This window comes from Globicephala melas, chromosome 12, assembly GCF_963455315.2.
Source record: "Globicephala melas chromosome 12, mGloMel1.2, whole genome shotgun sequence".
In the NCBI taxonomy this organism is placed as follows: Eukaryota; Metazoa; Chordata; class Mammalia; order Artiodactyla; family Delphinidae; genus Globicephala; species Globicephala melas.
In genome coordinates this window covers 51344031-51366504 of record NC_083325.1, presented here as the reverse complement: position 1 = coordinate 51366504, position 22474 = coordinate 51344031, and the positions used below count along the sequence as shown (strand labels likewise).

General features: G+C 45.9%; 1 protein-coding gene across 4 annotated transcripts in view; it reads left to right on the top strand.

Moving 5' to 3' along the window:
* Window positions 1-22474, top strand: part of MSH6 (mutS homolog 6) — a 98364-nt gene that overhangs the window by 59289 nt on the left and 16601 nt on the right. The window contains exon 1 of one of the 4 annotated variants that reach the window (XM_030857728.3): window positions 21097-21455. The exons of 2 other annotated variants lie outside the window; for them this stretch is intronic. In XM_030857728.3, the coding sequence (XP_030713588.1) occupies window positions 21196-21455 (260 nt within the window). In that variant the 5' untranslated portion in view covers window positions 21097-21195. Of the gene's footprint in view, window positions 1-21096; window positions 21456-22474 lie in introns of those variants that run through there. One more of the 4 variants, XM_060309595.2, reaches the window with a different exon arrangement.

The window sequence follows — 22474 nt, the reverse complement described above, 5'->3', positions numbered from 1 at the left end:
AGTTGTGGCCTGCGGGCTCTAGGGCACAGGCTCAGTAGCTGTGGAGCCCAGGCTTAGTTGCTCTGTGGCATGTGGGATCTTCCCAGACCAGGGCTCGAACCCGTGTCCCCTGCACTGGCAGGCGGATTCTTAACCACTGCGCCCCCAGGGAAGCCCCCATCGTCTTGTTAATTAAAATCACTCACCTGGTCTGAAACCATAGAACTCATCTCAGAACTTAGTGAAGCTCAGGTTCTTTTGTCTTGGTGCAGAAAGAATTCAGTGAGAGGCAGAGCGTCGGGCAAGAAGTGATTTATTAGTATAGGACGCTTGTGAGAGATACAGGTGGGCAGGCAAGGGAGTGCTGCCCTGAAAGCTAGGTAGGCCACAATTTTATAGTCAAAGGAAAAGTGGGGAGGGGAGAAGACCACCTTCTTCCTCATTCTTGAGTAGACATCAAACTTCCATCATGGGCTTCCCTGGTGGTGGTAGACATCAAACTTCCATCATCAGTTCCTCCTCCACATCAGGCGGGAGAGGTTTTTTGTCCCTACATGGTCAAACTGGGACTTTCATAGCGCTATGGAAGTGGGCAAAAAGCAGGAACATATACTAACGTATGGTAAATCATCTCAGGTTTCAGTATAACGTCACCTTTCCCTATGTTTTTATTTTTAGTGTGCACAGAGGAGCATGTCCTAGGAATCATTAACTTACAGACCTCACTGGGCAGGATGCAGGTCTCATTCCACCATCACTTTATTGTTTTGGAGCGTGTCTCATGCTTCCGCTGCACAGTTTTGTTGCTAAGCAAGCCAGCTTGGTTTTGTTGTTAAGCAAGCCTGCTTTCTTGAGTGATCATTAACTTACAGGGGTCTCCCATACCTTTTTTTACTATTATGATCCCCTAGTAGGATTAACTATTTAATCACCTACTTTGTTCCTTCACTCTGTCCCTATCACCTTAAGTCCAAAGAAATCTGCCGTATCTCCTGCCCTGCTCTAGTGTCTAAAATTCACTAATACGCATCTAGCCAACAAATATTTGAGTGCTATATCAGTTACATTGTCCCAATAATGCTGTATTACACAAAAACATAGTGAGCTAAAATAATCATTGTTGCTCATGAGTCTATAGGTTGGCTTTTTGGTTCTTGTGGTCTCAGGTGGCTTGATTAAGAGTCTACAGTCAGCTGTGGGTCAGGTGGGTGGCTCTGCTGATCTCAGCTGGCTCCGTGGCACATCTGAGGGTCAGCTGGCTATGAATGGCCTCAGCTAGGCTGACGCAGATCTCCTCTACTTCTTCTCACATCCCTTCAGCAGAAGAGCAGGGAATGTTCTCTTGGCAATGGCAGGACCCAAAAAAGAACAAGCCCAATTGTGCAGGAGGGCAAGTGGAACTGCACGTGTGCTTTTCAAGCCTCTGCTTACAGTCACGTTTGCTAACATCTCATTGGCCAAAGCCACACAGTGAGCCCAGAGACAAAGTGGGAGGGGCCTACAAAAATACAGGAAGAAAGAAGGACGTTAATGCAATCAGCTTGCCACAAGGGCCAAATATAAACACACATTGTTCTGGGTGTTCACTGTACGGTGGTGAACAAGCTTTTAGAGCTTGGGGTACAGTGGAGAAGAAAAGCAATAAATAAATAGAAAGTGTGACTTGTGCTTTGGATGAGAATAGTCAGTAGGACCTACTTTATATTACTGAAGACCTGAAGGGTGAGAAGGAGCCAGCGATGGAAAGGCCAGCCAATGTAGAAGCTCCGAGATGGGTGGCTGAAGTATAGCGAGCAAGGAAAGTGATGGCGTAGAATAAGATCGGAGGGAGTTCCCTGGTGGCACAGTGGTTAAGAATCCACCTGCCAATGCAGGGGACACGGGTTCGAGCCTTGGTCCGGGAAGATCCCACATGCCGCGGAGCAACTAAGCCTGTGCACCACAACTACTGAGCCTGCACTCTGGAGCCTGCAAGCCACAATTAATGAGCCCGTGTGCCACAACTACTGAAGCCCACCCGCCTAGAGCCCGTGCTCCGCAATAAGAGAAGCCATCACAATAAGAAGCCCGCGCACCACAACGAAGAGTAGCCCCTGCTTGCAGCAACTAGAAAAAGCCCGCGTGCGGCAATGAGGACCCAACACAGCCATAAATTAATTAATTAATTAAAAAAAAGATTGGAGAAGTGACAGGACCAGGGATATGGAGTTTGGATTGTAATCTAAGGGTGATGGGAACTCACTGGAAAGTTCTAATGGGGGAAGGTGACATGATGTGATTTGTGCTTTTTTTTTTTCTGGCCACACCGCGCAGCATGCGGAATTTTTTTTTTTTTTTTTTTTTTTTTTACTATTTATTTATTTGTTTATTTGGCTGCGGCGGATCTCAGTTGTGGCATGCAGGATCTTTAGTTGCAGCATGAAAACTCTTACTTGAGGTATGTGGGATCTAGCTCCTTGACCAGGGATCGAACCTGGGCCCCCTGCATTGGGAGCGTGGAGTCTTAGCCACTGGGCCACCAGCGAAGTCCCAGCATGCGGAATCTTAGTTTCCAACTAGGGATCGAACCCTCACCCACTGAGGTGGAAGTGCAGAGTCTTAACCACTGGACCGCCAGGGAAGTCCTGACTTGTGTTTTTAAAAGGTCTCTCTGGCTATTGCATGGAGAATGAACGAATGTTAGGGAGATAAGAGCAAAAGCAGGAAGACAAGTTAGCAGGAGGTGTAGGGGTTCAGAATGAACCCCGCCACCCCCAACATGTGTCAGTTTTGCATGAGGATTATTTTGAGCTAAAGGCAATTGAGACCCTGCGGGTTCAAGAGAAAATACTGCCCCTCCCTTAACCACCTAGAAGCATTTAAATTTGGGATTTTTCCCAGAAAATGAGTTATTCCCAGAGATAAATTTTATCTAAGTGGCCCCATCTATATGGCAAGACAAACGTCTAATTACCAAACACTTACTCTGTTTATCATCCTGTGAATGACCCTTCTGTCCTTGGAAGCCCGTATCCCATTCCTTAGCTCAGGATGGAATACAGACCTCATTTTACGTTTCTTGTATGTGGGGTTCCCGTACATATAAAATTAAGTCTGATTTTTTCCTTTTAATCTGTCTCATGTCGATTTAATTCTTAGACAAGCCAGAAGAACCTAGAAGGGTAGGGGAAAGTTTTCTTCGTTCTTGACAGAGGATACTAAGAGTAGTAGAGAGATGGGAGGGGACGGTTTGTGCTGTGTTTGGCGTAGAGCTGGCAGAAGTTGCTGAGGCTTTTGGATGTGGAGAGGAGGAGGTATCAGGGTTTCTTTTTTTTAATTAATTTATTTTTGGCTGCGTTGGGTCTTTGTTGCTGCACGCGGGTTTTCTCTAGTCGTGGCGAGCGGGGGCTACTCTTTGTTGAGGTGTGCGGGCTTCTCATTGCGGTAGCTCCTCTTGTGCGGAGCATGGGCTCTAGGAGCGCAGGCTTCAGTAGTTGAGGCACGCGGGCTCAGTAGTTGTGGCTCGTGGGCTCTAGAGCGCAGGCTCAGTAGTTGTGGTGCACCGGCTTAGTTGCTCCGTGGCATGTGGGATCTTCCCGGACCAGGGCTTGAACCCGTGTCCCCTACATTGGCAGGTGGATTCTTAACCACTGTGCCACCAGGGAAGCCCCTATCAGGGTTTCCGACTTGAGCAACTGAGTGAACAGAGAGGCGCCACTTGCTAAGATGGAGAATAGGCAGAGAACAGGTTGGAAGGAGGGATCAGGAGTTCAGCTTTCAATATGTTAATTATGAGATGCCCGTGAGACAACCAGGCAGTTGGATATATGGGGCTAGATCTCCAGAAGGAAGTCTTTTGAGGTTGGGTCCTGCAAAGGAGGAAACTGATTGGTTGGGCAGAATTCACGACTTAATGGATTGGTGGGTCCTAGACGCAGGGGTGCTGAAAGAGTCTTAATGAGCCAGCTGTTAGTCTCCATAAGTCATCTGCTTTGTTTACAATCTTATCTTTCAGGAGCAGATATTTCCTGGAACAAGCAGCAAAATTATTTTTGCTTGGTCCTAGTATTGTTTAACACAGGGACAGGAAAATATGTTCATTTCAGTTTTAATCAGAAAATTGTCCTCAGGCAAGTGCCTTAAAATAAAAAAAATAATAATAATAATAACTACTGGGACTTCCCTGGTGGCGCAGTGGTTAAGAATCCTCCTGCCAATGCAGGGGACACGGGTTTGAGCCCTGGTTTGGGAAGATCCCACATGCCATGGAGCAACTAAGCCCGTGCGCCACAACTACTGAGCCTGCACTCTAGAGCCCATGAGACACAACTGCTGAGCCCGCATGCCACAACTACTGAAGCCCCCATGCCTAGAGCCCGTGCTCCACAACAAGAGAAGCCACCGCAATGAGAAGACCGCGCGCCACAATGAAGAGTAGCCCCCCCGCTCGCCGCAGCTAGAGAAAGCCCGCGCGTAGCAACGAAGACCCAACACAGCCAAAAATAAAAATTAATTAATTAAAATAATAATAATAACTACTATACAGTGCTTACTCTGCTGGCGAGTTCTGAGCACTTTATGGATATTAATTCATTTAATTCTGACAACAACACAGTAAGAGTACTGTTATTTGCCCCATGTTATAGATGTGCCTATTTTAAACAAAGGTTTATTAACCTGTCTGATGTCACATGGCTGATAAGTGGTAAATCTGGATCCCAGGGTCCAAACTCTTAATCCTTCCCTGGTTTGGCTGATTAACTTCAGTTTCTCCGTATAAACAGTGAGAGGTCAGCCTAGATAAGAGCTCGGTGGGGAGGGGTGGGGAGATGTTAAAAGAAGAATCATTCACGACACTTGTTAAAGATGATAAGGCAGGGACTTCCCTGGTGGTCCAGTGGGTAAGACTCCCTGCTCCCCATGCAGGCGGCCTGGGTTCGATCCCTGGTTGGGGCACTAGATTCCACACGCATGCTGCAACTAAGAAGTCAGCATGCCTCAACTGAAAGATCCCACATGCCACAATGGAAGAGCCTGCGTGCCGCAGCTAAGACCCAGTGCAGACAAAATAAATGAATTAAAAAAAGAAAAGATGATAAGGCAGACTTCACTCAAGAGGGACCTTTACAATGGGGTTTTGTAGTAGGGAAGAGAGATAGTGTTCAGCTCAGAGTATAATAAGGAAAAGTGACAATTTATAGCCAAGGAGCAAGACAGCAGGTCAGGTGATAGAAAAATACTAAGAGGTAGGGTAATTCTTTGCTAAACTGACCTAACAGCATTTTTACTGAAGGCAGGCCAGGGTGAAAAGATATCAAAGGTCAGACCAACAGTGAGGGATTTTCAGTAAACTGACTCAGCAGGAATCTTGCTAAAACTGGACAATGCAGAGATGAACACGAAGCCCAAAAATCAGGGCCTAGTTGAGAAGAGAGTTCAGAGGAACCTGACTTCAGGGTTTGGTCAAGCAGAGAATCAGAAGGAAACACTTGTCCTCTACCATCTTACATTAAGTAAATGGGGCCTGAAAATTAAACTGCCTGAAGACTGAGTAGCAAGAGAAAAACAGAGTTTATTTATGCATGCACTCCCATACACCATGGGAGTGTTCAGTGAGTAAAAGGGGTGGTTAGGATTTGAGGCTTATATATTGTTGAAAAACAAAATTCAACTGAATAAATTGAAAGATCTTATTGGCTTTACTCAATGATTCATGAATCGGGCAGCACCCCATCGTGGGGACTCAGAGCATGCTGCCCTCAAATATGCCAAAGTGATTATTTTGAATTACAGTTACTTTAAAAATAGCCTGTACAAGAAGGACACTCTGACTTGCCCCTCTGTCTCCCTGAAAACAGGAAATAAATCTCCCATGTGAAAGGTACCCTCCCTGTACCAGGAGGTAGAGAGACATCCTGATCACCAGAGATAGGGAATTTAGGGCCAAGAAGCCTGTGTATGTCTGTTAGCATAATTGATGCTATTTTGGGCCCATAAAACAAAGACAGTTGCTTTTAATTATCCAAATAACTGGTCTGCCACCTAAGAGATATCAAATTTTGATTTACCCAACTACATTTTCTTTAATTTTCTTTCTTATATCAGTGAGAAGATTTCCAAATAAACTGGAAATCGAGCTGTATGTTCTAGAACTTTAGAGTTCAATTTATCGTGCCTTCAAAATTTGTGCAAGGCATTCAACAAAAGTCTTCTTTCTGAATGCACAAGTCAAACCTAGCCCACCCTAGGGGCAGAAAAACCCCTCCATTATTGCTTTTATTAGCCCCTGAGTATTAGCCCCCAGTTTTTATTTCATATTGTGTAGAGGCTCAGGTAAACTTATTGGTTTCCTTTAATATTAATTTAATTAATATGGCCTTAGGGGCAGATTTCTATGCCCTGTCTTATAATACCAGGCAGGGGAAGCACTCCCTAGTGAGACATAATGTCTGTCTCACAATATAATCAAGCAAAAGAGATGTAACCGTCTTACACAAAGCCCATTCAAATACACTAATTTTTTTAAATAAACTTTTGTCTCAATTCTATCAACTATGATACCTTTAAGTTTAGCTTCCATTAGGATCCCATCACCAAATCTTGGTCTTACAAAGAGTCCCAGAAACTTTCCTTTTATCCCCCGACCACTTTATCTATTTTTGTATTAAAGGCTTTGGGGTCCCTAGTGAGGGGTAGAACCAAGGGACTCGGGTCCTTTTCTCAATCTTTTTTTTTTTTTTTTTTCCTTTTCTCAATCTTTAACTCGATTAATTAACCTAACTGTAGCCCCAAGCACTTGCTTGCTAGGTATCTCACTGTAATTTTCTTTCAGCCTTTAACTTATTTTTCCAAACTGGGGTAAATAGAGCAGACTCATTTGGGACCCTTTAACGCTGGGGGGAGAGTAGAGGGTCCCTTTGGCCCTACCAACCTTAGGTAGTTTTGTATCAAAATTTTTTTAAATCCTATCAACATCCATTTTATTTATCCCATTTTTCTTTTGAATTTTATTTTATTTTTTTATACAGCAGGTTCTCATTAGTTATCCATTTTATACATATTAGTGTACATATGTCAATCCCAATCTCCCAGTTCGTCCCACCACCACCTCCACCCCTCCACCACTTTTCCCCCTTGGTGTCCATACGTTTGTTCTCTACATCTGTGTCTCTATTTCTGCCCTGCAAACCGGTTCTTCTGTACCATTTTTTTTTTGTTTTTTAATTCTAGTTTTATTGTATTGTGAGATGTTTGTTTGTTTTTGGCTGTGTTGGGTCTTTGTTGCTGTGCGTGGGCTTTCTCTAGTTGCGGCGAGTGGGGGCTACTCTTCGTTGCGGTGTGTGGGCTTTTCATCGGAGTGGCTTCTCTTGTTGTGGAGCACAGGCTCTGGGCGTGTGGGCTTCAGTAGTTGTGGCTCGTGAGTTCTAGAGCCCAGGCTCAGTTGTGGCACACGGGCTTAGTTGCTCCGCGGCATGTGGGATTTTCCCGGACCAAGGCTTGAACCCGTGTCCCCTGCATTGGAGGCGGATTCTTATCCACTGCACCACCAGGGAAGCCCTGCAAGTTTTAAATTAATGAGTGGGTTTCCCAATGGGACTGCTGCACCGTGTGCAGAATCTGTCTCCACCACTCCCATAAGTTTCTGAGCTGCTTAAGAAAGCCATAACCAGCTAAGAGGAGCCTTGTCTCTTTTCTTCACAACAAAGCTGTCATGTGGTAGCTTCACTTTATCCTGACAAATTCTGTGAAGGTGCTGAATTAAGGAAAGACATCAGGTCAGCCTCTTACCTAATCAGCCAGTCCAAGCCTCCTCAGTATCTTTCAGCTGAGCAAAATCATTCCAGTGTTTTACAGCTGGGGGTAACTGCAGTGTCTTTCAACTAAGCAAATAATAGGTAACTCTTCTATTTAAAAAAAATTTTTTAAACATTTTTAATTGAAGTATAGTTGATTTACAATCTTGTGTTAATTTCAGCTATACAGCAAAGTGATTCAGATTATATATATATATTCTTTTTCATTATGGTTTCTCATAGGATACTGAATATAGTTCTCTGTGTTATACAGTAGGACCTTGTTGTTGATCCATTCCATATATAATATATAATAGCTTACAACTGCTAACCCCAAACTCCCATTCCATCCCTCCCCCCAATCCCCCCAACTCTGGCAACCACAAGTCTACTGTCTTTGTTTCTGAGTCTGTTTCTCTTCCGTAGGTAGGTTCATTTGTGTCATATTTTAGATTCCACATATAAGTGATATCATATGGTATTTGTTTCTCTTTCTGACTTACTTCACTTGGTATGATAATCTCTAGTTGCATCCATGTTGCTGCAAGTGGCATTATTCCATCCTTTTTATGACTGAGTAGTATTCCACTGTATATATGTACCACATCTTCTTTATCCATTCATCTGTTGATGGACGTTTAGATTGTTTCCATGTCTTGGTTATGGTGAATAGTGCTGCTATGAACACAGGGGTACATATATCTTTTCGGATTAGAGTTTTGTCTGGAGTGGGATTGCTGGATCATATGGTAATTCTATTTTTAGTTTTCCGAGGAGCTTCCATACTGTTTTCCACAGTGGCTGCACCAACTTACATTCCCAACAACAGTGTAGAAGGATTCCCTTTTCTCCACATCCTCTCCAGCCTTTGTTATTTGTAGACTTTTTAATGATGGCCATTCTGACTGGTGTGAGGTAGTACCTCATTGTAGTTTTGATTTGCATTTCTCTAATAATTAGTGATGTTGAGCATCTTTTTGTGTGCCTAATGGCCATTTGTATTTCTTCTTTGGAGGAATGTCTATTTAGGTCTTCTGCCCATTTTTCGATTGGGTTGTTTGATTTTTGTTGTTGAGTTGTATGAGCTGTTTGTATATTTTGGAAATGAAGCCTTTGTGGGTTGCCTCGTTTGCAAACATGTTCTCCCATTCTGTAGGTTGTCTTTTAGTTTTGTTTATGGTTTCCTTTGCTGTGCAAAAGCTTATAAGTTTGATTAGGTCCCATTTGTTTATTTTTGTTTTCATTTCTATCGCCTTGGGAGACTGACCTAAGAAAACATTGGTACAATTTACGTATAGGTACCTCTTGAACCTAAGTTCAAGAATGACCTACTCCTCATAGTGAGGAGTTTAACAACCTCTGAATAAACTCAGGATCTTCAACCAGGAGTGGGAGATCAGGTATCAGGGGAGATTCACCCAAATTAATCTGGACTCACTGAGGAGGTGAACAGGCCCAAGGGGTCCTGCTGGTACCAAGGCTCCAAAGTTGAGGCAAAGGAGAGAAGTCTGCTCTGGGTCCCTGAATTGTTGCCAACACTGTCAACTTGAAAAAAGCATACAACATTAAGGGCTCTGAGTTGAGTTTATCCAGCATCTTACTAAGGACTATAGCCCAGGAGAAAGCCTCTCAGATAGCTCTGAGAAACTGTTCTGAAGAGGTAAGGGTGGAGCCAGGACATATATAAACCTTTTTTTCTTTTTTGGGGGCTGGGAAAAAGTGTAGTCAAGCATAAAAAGATTACTGCTAATCACAAAGAACAGACATCTCAAGTTAATGGTTTTAGTGCTTTCCTATGTATGGGAAGATGCAAGAATCTGGGGTAACTGACATTTTCCCTTAGATATGTATGTTAACTATCTAGGGGCTTGTATATCTAAAGCACAGAATGCTTCTTGTTTTCTCCATCCTGGATTCCCTCAGGCACATGGTTGGTGGGCAACGGCAGTGGCTAATGGCTTCATCCTTGTAGAACTGGAATGGCAGGAAACATCTTTTTCTTTACAGTATTAAGTCTTGGTTTGCTGACGTCAGGGAGGAAGAATTTTTCCTTCTAGGTTCTCTGGCTGTCTAAGAACTCAACTGACATGAGACAGATTAACAGGAGAAAATCAAACAAGTTTAATAACATGTATGCATGGGACAGACCCAGGAAAACTGAGTAACTTACAATGGCTGAAACCACCATGTTCAGCTAATGCCAAAAGAGGATGTTGGGGTAGTGGTTTGGGACTTCAGAGGGGAGGAAGGCAATTCACATGGAGATGGAAAGGCAAATGTTTGGTAAATAAATGTTTGCTGGGCCCTGCAGAGAAAACAGGACAGAGTGGACTCTAATCTCTAGGCCCTGCGGATTTTCCCCGACCAAACCTAGCCCATAGTCTTTGCAGATATCTCTGGTGACAGCTCTATTCCAGGGACAGACCCTCTATCTAAAAAATTTTTAGGCAGTTAGGGGGAAGGTCAAATTTTCTTCCTGAGTCTTTTGGACCTTGATTGTTTTCAGCTTGAAATAATCCACATGCCAAAGAGACATTTGGGGGTGGTAAGTTTTGTCCCCTACACTGATGTGGGGCTTAGCACAAGTGACTCCATTTTTTTTTTTTTTTTTTTTTGGCCACACCTCATGGCTTGTGGGATCCTAGTTCCCCAACCAGGGATTGAACACGGACCTTCGGCAGTGAAAGCAATGAGTCCCAACCACTGAAGTACCAGGGAATTCCTGTGACTCCATTTTGAGCTGGTTGTTTCTTTTTTAACAATATCTAACTTAGTAGGTGAAGGGACGAAAAGTATACCACCCTAAAATGTATCTCTCTGGCATATTGATTATTTTAGGCTGATTATTTATAAGAAACAGCAGACAGAGGAAAAGCTCTGAAAACTGAGTAGAAGTTATCCTTTTGTAAGAAACATTTACATTTATAAGGGAAATCTATATTTGTGATGGTGTCTCCCTCCCTCTACCATGAAGAGGAGGATGACCAAACCTCTAGAAACTGTTAACAGTGAAGAAGGCATATACTTAAACCTGCATAACAACCTTACCCTGTTTACTGTGCTTTGCCTGATAACCTTCCATAATTGATCTCCCTGCCCGCCACCATCTTCTTTTGTATTTAGCCGAAGATGTATTTAAGGTGATGGCTTTGTCCCTTTCAGAGACTTAGTTTAAACGAAGTATACATGTTATTAAAGGAAGTATACAGGATATATGGTATAAAGTATACTTTATATAAAGTATATAGTATATATACTTTATACTTTATATATAAAGATATAAAGTATAAAGGAAGTATACATGTTATTAAACTTTTGTTTTTCTCTTCTTAATCTGTTTTATATCAATTTAGTTACTAGACCAGCCAAAGAACGTAGAAGAGTAGAAGGGAAACCCACCCCTACATAGGGAAAAGGCAGGGATAGGAAAGGCTCCTATGAGAAAACCAGATTTCTTTTGGAAAGACAAATGGGTTTTTAGGAGAGCAAAAGAGAGATAAGAAAGTCTGTGATAATGTTTGTTTATGTAGATACTCCTGGTCTGTCTTCAGGGCCATAAAATTTCCCAGGAGAGGGGATTTATGGTACATTTCCTCTTGGTTTTTCTCCTGGGAGCAGACTCACCCCAAAGAGGGAATTTATGGTAGTCGTCGTTTCTCAGAAGTTCCTGCTTTTAGTAGATGAGAGACACTCTGAGATGGCTTTTGTCTGCATTTATTGAATCTCAAATGTCTTCAGCTTAAAATAATCTTTATACCACGTTTCGGGGTCTGGGTGGGTCCCAACAGGGCTTAGCCAGTTCAATCATTGTTTGGCTCACCATGAAATGGCAAATGACAACCTGAGATGTGTCACAGGACCAAATACATGCCACAGCTGTTGGGGCCAAGACCGTGTATCTCAGGTTGGGACTTGAACCCAGGTGGCCGGGACTCAAACCCAGCCAAAACCCAGTCCTCCAACTGAGATCACACACCTGATTTTAGGACTTAATGAAGCTCAGGTTCTTAATGTCTCATCAAAGAAAGAATTCAGTGAGAGACCAAGTGATAGGTAAGAAGTGGATTTATTTAGAGAGAAACACACTCCACAGACTGAGTGTAGGGCCATCTCAGAAGGTGAGAAAGGCACCAGGGTCTGGGGTTGTCAGTTTTTATAGTGGTGGGTAATTTCATAGGCTAATGAGAGGGAGGGGTGTTCCAGCTATTTCGAAAGAAGGGGCGGGGATCTCCAGGAATTGGGCTACTACCTGCTTTCTGACCCTTACTCGCCTTAGAATTGTCATGGAGCCTGTGGGTGTGTCATTTAGCTTGCTGATGTGATACAATTAGTGTATACTGAGGCTCTAAATTCTAGTGGAAGTCGACTTGTCCACCATTTTGGACCTATTTGGTTCTAATCCGTTTAGGTCATGACCTCGGGCTATGTAATCCTTTCAAAGGTTGTGCCCTGCCCCCTTCCCTCCTGTTTCAGGGCCACAGCTCTCAAATCACAGCTTTATATCTGGGAACTTAAGAGGCCATTCTTTGAAACTAAAGCTACCTGATTAGGGGATGGTGTGTTCAGAGGAGGGACTTGGCTGGGCAGGTACTTCAACTGAGCTGGCAAAGGCTTTTTGTGTTACCGAACTCAGGTCCACCTGCTCACCACCTGAAAATCAACACTCAAGAGGCAAGTATTGGTAGAAACTGAAAGTGTTGCTTTTAATCACAAAGCTGACATTCTGGAGAAAAGGTGGACTTGCATCCCAAATCCAGCTCCAAAGATTCTGCTCAGCCCTGAAAGTTTTTAAAGGGAAAAGGGGAAGTAATCTCAGTTAATCAGGGAAATAGGGGCTCAGACTCATTTCCATCTTCCACTGCAAGCAGGCTTGTCGACTCCTAGTCATCTTTCTTTAGATGCTATCTCGTTTACACAGTTTGTGAGATTACTGAAGGGGAACTTAAGGAAGAGATCTGGTCATTGGTTAATTACTTATTCCTCATTTCTATTTCTTCGATCTATGGAAAGAACCAACAGTTTAGGCAAGGTATTGTGTGATCAAAAGATTTGAAAGGTGTGCTTGGGCCAGAGGTGAGTAGAGCACGGGGATGCCTGGTTTAAGGTTAGTTATAATACAGCTCTGCTAAAGTGACAGGACAACAGAGGCCTCCTGTAAAGAGCTCTCTCCTGCCAAGAGCTGCTTACAAATCCCCACTTGTCAGAACATCATTCCACTTCTATGGGATTAGGGGTGAAGATCCATCTTCCATAATTTCTTCATGCTGACGTAGGGTACTGTATTCTTAGGATGGAAGATGTCAACTTGGGACGGTAGCGTCTCTTTGCTGACAATTTCAGTTGCCCGCTTACATATACGGGCAGAGCAAGCTATAATTATTTTGATGTCCACCACAAAGATATAGATTATTATGAGCAATAGTGTTAATTCCATTCTCTTAAGGCCAGTTCTTGGAATTGTGCGTGCCATAGATTCAGTACTGCTCCAGACGGAGCAGCTTATGTCATGGCTATAGTCTGGTCATCATGCAGTTAGCTTTTCCCTCTGGTGGCAGTTACAGTATTTGTAAAACAACTCAGGAATGTGCATCAGACACTGAACGATGCTGTGACTTTAATGTCCTGATCATTAGCTGCTTGAGCCTGCTCCTTGGTGACTCAGGGAGGCCTGGGAGACTTCAGCTTCTCTACGAACAAGAGGCAGGGGACACGGAAGGGCTTTGTACGTGGCGGGGCAGGGGGCACAGGGCTCTGCTCAGCTCCGTTTGTGTTGGGATTAGCGAAGGAAAAGTGAGCAAGAGCTTTGCAGGGGGCAGAGACAGCATGTGAAAAGGAAGGGACTTATAGGGCACAGATTACATTCTTGGTAACTGTCTTCATCTCATTCCATCCTCCCAATACCCCTGTGAGGTAGATATTAGTCCACCCCATTTATCCGATTGGGAGATCAAGGCTCCAGTGCAAATAATTTACCCAGGCTGCCACCGTTTGTGTGTGAGGTCTCTGGGATTGAGAGCAGGTCTGTATGGCTTCAGGGGAGAAGATGAGGCCAGCACAGAGAAGGCAGAGGGTAGGAATGGCAGTCAGCTGGGAAGGGAGGCTGGGGCCAGACTTGAGAGATCAGAAGCTGAAACCACATTCAGTGCAAAAGGGTTGCTCTGGTCATTAGAAAAGTATCTGGCAATTCTACCTAGGACGGCTCTGGGAATCAAGAGAAATGCCTGGGCTAGTCCTCCCCCTTGGTGGTCTGAGATAACAGGGAAGCTTCCAAGAAAGAGGAATGGTGGGATGGGGGCGGGGAGAGTGCTCCAGGCTGTGTGCAAGGCCTCTGGCCTGTCTCCCCCTCTCTCCAGGTGGTCTAGGCCCCATCCTCCCCAAGCCAGTCACTCAGCCTCCACCATACCTCAGGGCCGTAGGCAATGCACTGACACCTTTGATTTCAGTCCCCTTGCTGCCCGAAAGGCAGGATGCAGCTATTGTCTCCTTCTACCTGGCCACCACCAAGTTCCCCTCCTCCTCATTTCCAAGACTGAGAAAGCAAAAATTAGCAATGAGAAGGAATGAGAAGTTAAAAATGTGCCCTGCCATTCATCCAGCTGGGATAACAAAGATAAAGCCAGTTGCAAAGTTGAACAGGAAACACTATTTCTCTCAAGGACAAGCTGCAGTGGCAGAAGGACTCCTGCTTTCTTACTCACTGAGAAGTCTTTGTCCTCTAAAATCAGAGACCGTCAGAAACTTTGCTGTTTGAAATTTTGTCAGCAGGAATGAAACACCCCATTCTCGCCTGCACGTTCTAACTCACTCTGACACAGAAAAGCGGCTTCTATTTACAACCCAGGTGCACCGCATTAGATAAGGGATTTTTTTTTTTTGGACACACCATGCCACATCTGTCTTAACTTTGTAGTTTCCACCTTTTAGTCTAGGTTTGACTTTACACCCTGCTTTGCTTTGAGCCTATCCAAACATGGCTTCAGGTAAATTTCTCCTAAACTCCACCCTCCCCCAAAGCACATAATTGTAGGTTTTCTTTTGTTTCCTTTGTTTGGTCCCTCCTATGCTATGGAGTCTCCTTCTGTGCAGCTGGCCAAAAAAACCTGACTTTGTCAGACTATAGGCTTGTCCCTGGTGATCAAGGGCTGATTGGGCTAGGACAGGACCTCACAAAACACTCCCTTCCTTTTCCAGATTTGACTTTATCTCCCAAGGCCTAAGACAAAGGCAAGGGCTGTTTGGTCAGCCTGATCCTGAGATGGGCGGAGCGGGAACACAGAGCACTGCATTCTTCTGGAAAATGTTCAGAGCTTTCTTTATGTAACTGTGTCCCATTAATTGGTGTGCAGGCACTGGACTGAGGGCTTTACAAAGCCATTCCACTCAATCCTCACCACAACCCGATGAAGTAGGTCCTGTTATCATCATTCCCAATTTACAGGTGAAGAAACTGAAGCAAGGAGAGAAGTTAAGTAAATTGCCCAACAAAGTCATACAGTCAGTAAGCAGTTCAGCTGGGATTTGAACACAGGAAGTTTGAATGCAGAACCCTTAACCACTAGGCTGGAGGTTCATAAAACTAAACCCTGGTGCTTTTAATATCTCATTACCTTCTGAACCAAGCCTCCTAGGCCAAAGGAAATACTTAACAGTTCCATGTATTAAGTTTTATGCCCATACAACTTTTTTTCTTTCTTTCTTTATTTTTGGCTGCATTGGGTCTTCGTTGCTGCGCGCAGCTTTCTCTAGTTGCGGTGAGCGGGGGCTGCTCTTCGTTGCGGTGTGCAGGTTCCTCAATGCAGTGTATGCCTATACAAATTAATAAGCATTTATGTCCTAATAGTTTAGTAGCTGTTTGGGGAAAAAATACAGATAAATTAAAAGGAAAAATTATATATATATATATATATATATTTTTTTTTTTTTTTGCGGTGCGCGATCCTCTCACTGTTGTGGCCTCTCCCGTTGCGGAGCACAGGCTCCGGACGCGCAGGCTCAGCGGCCATGGCTCACGGGCCCAGCGGCTCCGGGACATGTGGGATCTTCCCGGCCCGGGGCACGAACCCGTGTCCCCTGCGTCGGCAGGCGGACTCTCAACCACTGCGCCACCAGGGAAGCCCCCTATTTCATTCTTAAATAACCTATACATAGTATTGAAATGTGTGTGCTGGTTGGGCACTGTACAACTTCTCAAACTTTAAAATCAGATTTGGATACCACCACACTCATTCTACATGGTACTCGCTTTTTACCACAGAAAACACCAAAAACTCAGTGTCACAAAGATATGTTGTTGTGGGGACCTACTCAGAATACCAGAGTTTGTATAAAGATTATTTTAAGCTGAAGACATTTGAGATTCACCAGATGCAGAAAGAAGACTTCTTGGAGTTTACTTTGACTAAAAGAAGCAACTTCTGAGAAATGAGTCTGCCATTAATCCTCTCTCCAGGGGGAATTCCCTGGTGGTACAGTGGTTAGGACTCTGCTTCCACTGCAGGGGGCATAGGTTTGATTCCTGGTCGATCCCACATGCTGTGGGGTGGGGTGGGGCGGGACGGGGCGGGGGTGGGGTGGGGGGGTGGGACGGGAGAGAAAATCCTCTCTCCAGGGGAGTTTCACGGCCGTGAAGAAGATAGAAAAAGAACTGGTACCTGCATAATCTATTACCACAAACTTTCTTGTCTTCTAAAAACCCATTTGTCTTTCCTAAATAAACCGATTTGTCCTCACTATAGAAGTCGTTTCTTCCCCCACTCTTTCCCCCAGTAAGTTAGATGTATAAGCTCCCAGTTCTAACCCACCCCTTTGAGTTACTCATGGAGCATGTCTGCATGTATTCGCATTGCATGCAAAAGTAAACTCTTTCTTTTGCTAATCTCTTTTGTCAGCTTAATTTGCAGACACCCAAAACTGAACCTAAGAGGGTAGAGGAAATGCTGTTTTTTTCTTCCCCAACGATATCATTAAAAGAAATGTAGCATGAGTTCGTGTTGAAACTGCGAAATAACTGCAGTTAGCAGTACAATGCCTGACAGGTGTTGTTGAATTTCCCTTGAAACTTAAAAATACCTCATGGTGCCCCTGTGAATTTGCTCTCATTCCCTGGGGTGCCTTGGTGTCCAGTTTGGGAACCATGGTACTAGTCTAAATTCCTATCAAAGTGATCTAACATAATCTATGAGCCCACTGGGACTGGCATATAGTAACTGCTTGTGTTTTCAGCAGTGTCAGGGAGGAAGATATTTTCCTCTACCCTTCTAAATTCTGGCTGGTCTAAGAATTAAGTTGATGTGAGTAAGATTAACAGGAGATAATCCAATAAAAGTAACATGTATACATGGAAGAGGCCCAGGAAAACTGAGTAACTCATCAAAATGGCAGAAATTCTCACCTTAAATACCATGTTCAGCTAAAGACAAAAGAGGTTGTTGGGGGTAGTGTTTTGGGACCTCAAAGGGGAGGAAGGCAATGCAAGTGGAGATGGAAAAGCAAATGTTTGGTAAATAAATGTTTGCTAGTCCATGCAGAGGGTGGGACAGAGTGGACTCTGATCTCTAGGCCCTGCTGAGTTTCCCCCACTACACCTAGCCTATATTCTTTGCAGACATCTATGGTAATAGCTCTATTCCAGGAATAGGCCCTTTATCTAAATTCTTTTAGGCAGTTAAGGGGGAGGTAACAAGGAAAAATTTCCAAGTCTTCTGTTTCTTAAAAGTAATCAGGCTAAATTAATCCTCATGTCAAAGAGACACATTTTGGGGTGGAAATTTAGCTCCCCTACAGCAATCTCCATACATCTCTGGATGTATCGGTCTGGTCCACAGCTATATCTATTGTACCAACATCAGTGCCTGGCACAAAGTAAAAATGCAGTTGAAGGAAGTGTCACATGAGTGGGGAGCACAGGTGCAGAGCACACATGGTTAACTCTTGAGGGGTATTTCACCCTCCCCTATTCATGAGTCATCGCAGGGTGAATGTGTCCAGAATTTTGGATATAAATACCACGGATTCCTGCTCTTCTGGTTCTTTTTCCCCCTAGACTTTATGCTTCCTATTTCCACACTCTTGCTTCTGTAGAGAACAATATAGCTCAGTTAGGTTGCTGTTTATTAAATAGTTTATTCTCAATCTAGCAGTCCGTGTCAGATCAGGTCATTCGTCTACTCAAGACCTGCAGTGGCTCCCCAGCTCACTCAAAGCCAAAAGTCCCATAAGGCCTTGGATCATCTGCCCTTGCCTTTCTTCCCTGACCACACGTCCTACCGCTCTCCCACCCCACCCCAGTTCATCCTCCTCCAACCATTCGGGCCACCTTGCTATTCCCAAACTCAAGGTGTTTGCTTTTCACTTAGAGGCTGTTGACCTCTGCCTGGAAGGCTCTGCTCTCAGACATGTGGAAATAGTTAAGACCACCCAAATGAGAACAAGCAAAGGCTGTTTACTCAGAGCTTGCTACAGCAAGGGAATTAGCCATCATTATTTGCATTTGGCAGTGAGTTGACAGGCATTGCTACAAGGGCTGTTGTTTGGCTCCCTGGACTGGTTGCTACAGCTACAGTTGACTTCCTGAGCTCGTTGCTGCAGATTGAAGCCAAATCACAACTTCTGCAGCAACCAGTCCAGAAGACAAAGACCTCTGCAGCAACTGCCCCAGAACTGTCAGGACTTGGTTGATAGCTGGTCAGCTTCTCTCTCTCTTTTTTTTAAATTTTTTGGCTGTGTTGCTCTTCGTTGCTGTGTGCGGGCTTTCGCTAGTTGTGGCGAGCGGGGGCTACTCTGTTGTGGTGCATGGGCTTCTCACTGCGGTGGCTTCTCTTGTTGTGGAGCACGGGCTCTAGGCGTGCGGGCTTCAGTAGTTGTGGCATATGGACTCAGTAGTTGTGGCACCCGGGCTTAGTTGCTCCGTGGCATGTGGGATCTTCCTGGACAAGGGCTCGAACCTGTGTCCCCTGCATTGGCAGGCAGATTCTTAACTACTGTGCCATCAGGGAAGTCCCCAGCTTCTCTCTTTTTTTAATCCCCACTTCCAACTCAGGACCAATCAGAGGAAGCTAAGTATGCTTCCCCAAACCAATCACAGAGGATGCTCTACTTCTAGTTAGCCCACCTCCAGCTACCCCACGGCCAATCACAGCACACCTGATGCCTCTGCTTTTTCACTTTGAAGCTTTCTTACTCCTGTCTGCCTTTAAGTCTCTGCCAGACACAAGTGGTGGTAGCAAACTCTGAACAAGTATCTTGTTCTGTTTGTTCCGAGTTGGGTGTTCTTCACACACAGTATGTGCCTTCTGCATGGAGAAGGTTGGGTGACTTTACCTACCGAGGGATTGTGTGTTTGATGATTCTCAGATGTGTGACTTCTTACTCGTTTTACCTGTTTGTGGGAAGCATCTAACGGGCCTCCAAAATTTGGCCCAAAGTTATTATTGTTCTCATTAATGATGAGGAAACAAGTTGAGAGAAGTAAAATTGCTGTTACCTGCCTGGTGAGTTAGGTCAGAGGCCAGGTCTTGAGTTACCCCAAGCACTGGCTCTTAACCTCTGTCTTATAACTGGCTCATTCCCCCTGAGCCTACATTTCCTCTCTGTAAAACAAGAATAATAACATCATATTAAGTTGAATCAAATGAAACAGAATTTTTGTACTTTGAAAAAGTTTGAATACGGAATTCCCTGGTGGTCCAGTGGTTAGGACTCCACGCTCTTACTGTTGAGGGCTCTGGTTCAATCCCTGGTGGGGGAACTAAGATCCCACAAGCCGTGTGGCATGACCAAAAAAAAAAAAAAAAGAGGTTGAATATCGGCAATTTTATACAGTTCAACCTAATATAATGTTGTGAGGATGAAATAAAACGATGTTAAACTGAAGGCAATATAACATTTCTATTAGTAACACAGGACTCCAGAAACACTTCCCAGGATTTAAATTCCTACTCCACCCTTTTCTGGCTGTTCGGTCATGGGCCATCTGACCCATCTGTGCCTCAGTTTCTTCAGCCATAAAAAGGAGATATAAGACAGGTCAACAATGCCTTACTTGCAATTCTGAAATCCAAAAAGCTTTGAAAAACAAGTTTTGTGCAAACTCATTTGGTAGCAAATTTTGACCTGAGCTGACCCGAGGCTATTTATAGTCTATATTTATCCCACTTAGTGCGAAAAAGCATATGTTCTGCTGAAGGAATATTACGTTTGATTTTAGGGTGTTGCCCCAGACTCTCTGAGGGTGTCATGTATTATACTCATGTAGGGAAGGGTATTATTTCAAATACTGCTTCTGAAACAAAGCTGATTTTATTACATGCCTAGCACAGGAGAACGGTGTGGCAGAACACAGCCTCCTGAACAAAGCAAAGAGCTGATCTTTATATGTTCGCACCAAAGCACAGCTGTTGCTGATTGGGGCTGGTTTCTGGGATTCTGGATTCCATACTTACTTATTCACAGTTTGGGATTAGGGCCAAAGAGCTGTCAGTCTTCCAACGTCTTTCTTCAATTTGGAGAATAGGAACTTTTTATTCACACCTTGTGACTTTTCTAAAATATAAAAAATCCTGCATTCTGAGACACACCTGGCCCAAGAAGTTCAGATAAGGAACAGTGGACCTGAAGTACTGATACTTACCTCACAGGTGATTGCGAGGATTTAATGAGTTAATCTATGTGAAATGACTGGATTGCTTCCCGGCAGAGGAAAGCTGTGTGGCTGGCAATTTTTTTTTAAATCATAAACTCATACTGGGCCAAAAACTTAGCGTTCAGTTGTAAAGTATTTATCAAGTGCCTCCTATGTGCAACGCTTTGAGAATACAAAGCGAACAGAAGACTTGATCTTCTGCTGATTTAAGTCTGGATCCTTTTTTTCTTTTCCGGTTCCTTGGGGTAAGCGTTCTAACAGCGGGATTGTTCATGCAGGCTCTGGAAGGCGTTTCTCCGCCAGGGCTTCTTTCTGTGGCCGTTCGGTTTACCCCTTGCACTGCGGCCACTCATGCTTACGCGGTGCACGCACTCGTCACACACCTGCCCCTGCGTGATCGCACGCCCGCGACCGCCAGATTCCCTTCCAAAGAGGAACGCCTTCCCGAGGGGGTCAGCCCCGCAGCAGCGCCCAGCTTCGCTCGGGCCGAGGTGTTCCAGTCGTAACCAGCCCCGGGCCATTCATGCCGCGGGGAGAGGAGGCTGGAGGCGCCAAGGGCAGCTACCCCGCGCGGCGTGCTGGCCCCTCCCCTCCCCACGTCTCCTGGCGCCCGAGGGGGCGGGGCCGGACGCGCGCCGCCCGGGACTCCGCCCGCGAACGGCCTGCCGATTGGCCGATGGGGCCAGTGTTCCTCCGGCAGAGCGCGCCTCCCCCCCGATTTCCCGCCAGCAGGCCCCTCGCGGTACTTGCCGTGCCTCTAGTGGCTCGGTCCGACACAGCGGCTGGGCCTCGGCGACCGTGGCCATGTCGCGACAAAGCACGCTGTACAGCTTCTTCCCCAAGTCTCCAGCCCTGAATAATGCCAGCAAAGACCCGGTCAGGGCCTCAAGTGAAAGCGCCGCCGCCGCTGCCACCGGGGCCTCTCCCCCTTCCCCAGGCGGGGATGCGGCCTGGAGCGAGGCCGGGCCTGGGCCGGGGCCCCTGGCGGGCTCCACTTCGCGGGCCGAGGCGAGGAACCTCAACGGAGGCCTGCGGAAGTCGGCAGCCCCTGCGGTCCCCGCCAGGTAGCGGGGTGTCGGGACGCAGGGAGGTCGCCTCAGGGGCCTGGGGGGTGCGCGGCCAGGCCCTGGGCTCGGAGGAGGTGGTGCAGTGGGGGGAGGCGCAGGGAGCCCAGGGAAGGGAGGCTCGCCTCGGGGGGGTGGCGCTGGAGTGCTCGGCCAGCGCCTGGGCTCGGAGGAGGTGGGGTTGCATATTTGGCTTGAAAGAGCGCAGGGAGCCTTGGGGGTGTAGCTTGTAAACAGGGCAGGAGGAAATCGGCTGTGTACGAAGGGTTGGAGGGGAAGGGAGGACGCGCTTAGTTCGGGGGTAGAGGCGGTCCGTCAGGTGGGGGAGGAGGAGTGGAAGGTGCTCGGGGCAGGGAGGAGAAATGAGAGACGGGAGCGCTAAGGGTGCGGCGGGAAGAGAAAAGAGCTTGCCTGCTCGGCGTGGGGTGCGCTCCTTGGGCGAGGGAGGGGCTGGTGCCTACCCGGGGCGGGGGAGGGGTGGCGGGAAGGAGGAATGCCCGCCGGCCACCTGCAGGTTGTGGGGCGCGGCGTACTGCGAGTGGGACTCCCGGAGGACGTTTCTCCTTCACAGCTGGGACGGTGAATTACCGGTCCAGTAGTCGTTGGAGGAATACGCTCGATGTTTGGCTGAGCGCCTCGGACTCGAAGCCTCTGGCGGGGTGGGTGGGCGGGCCCTCGGCCTGGGTATGGGGGTTGGGGGTGGACGACGAGTTTAGAGCGCGAGAGGTGTGTCCACTCGTAGACGGAGGCGTCTGATTGGTGATAGTAAGGATTGCAGGGGCGGGGGAGCAGCAAGTGCAGGGATCCAGTTGGCTCATCCTGTAGGTAGACAGCATATGCCCCCAAACAGATCAAAGTTTAGGAACAGTGTTGATTTTGACACCTGGAAGTATTGTGCCAGTTGAAAATAATGTTAGTTTAAGGAACAGTGCATCTTTTTTTTGGCCGCCCCCTCCCCCAGGCTTTTGGGATCTCAGTCCCCGACCAGGGATTGAACCCCGGCCCCAGCAGTGACAGCC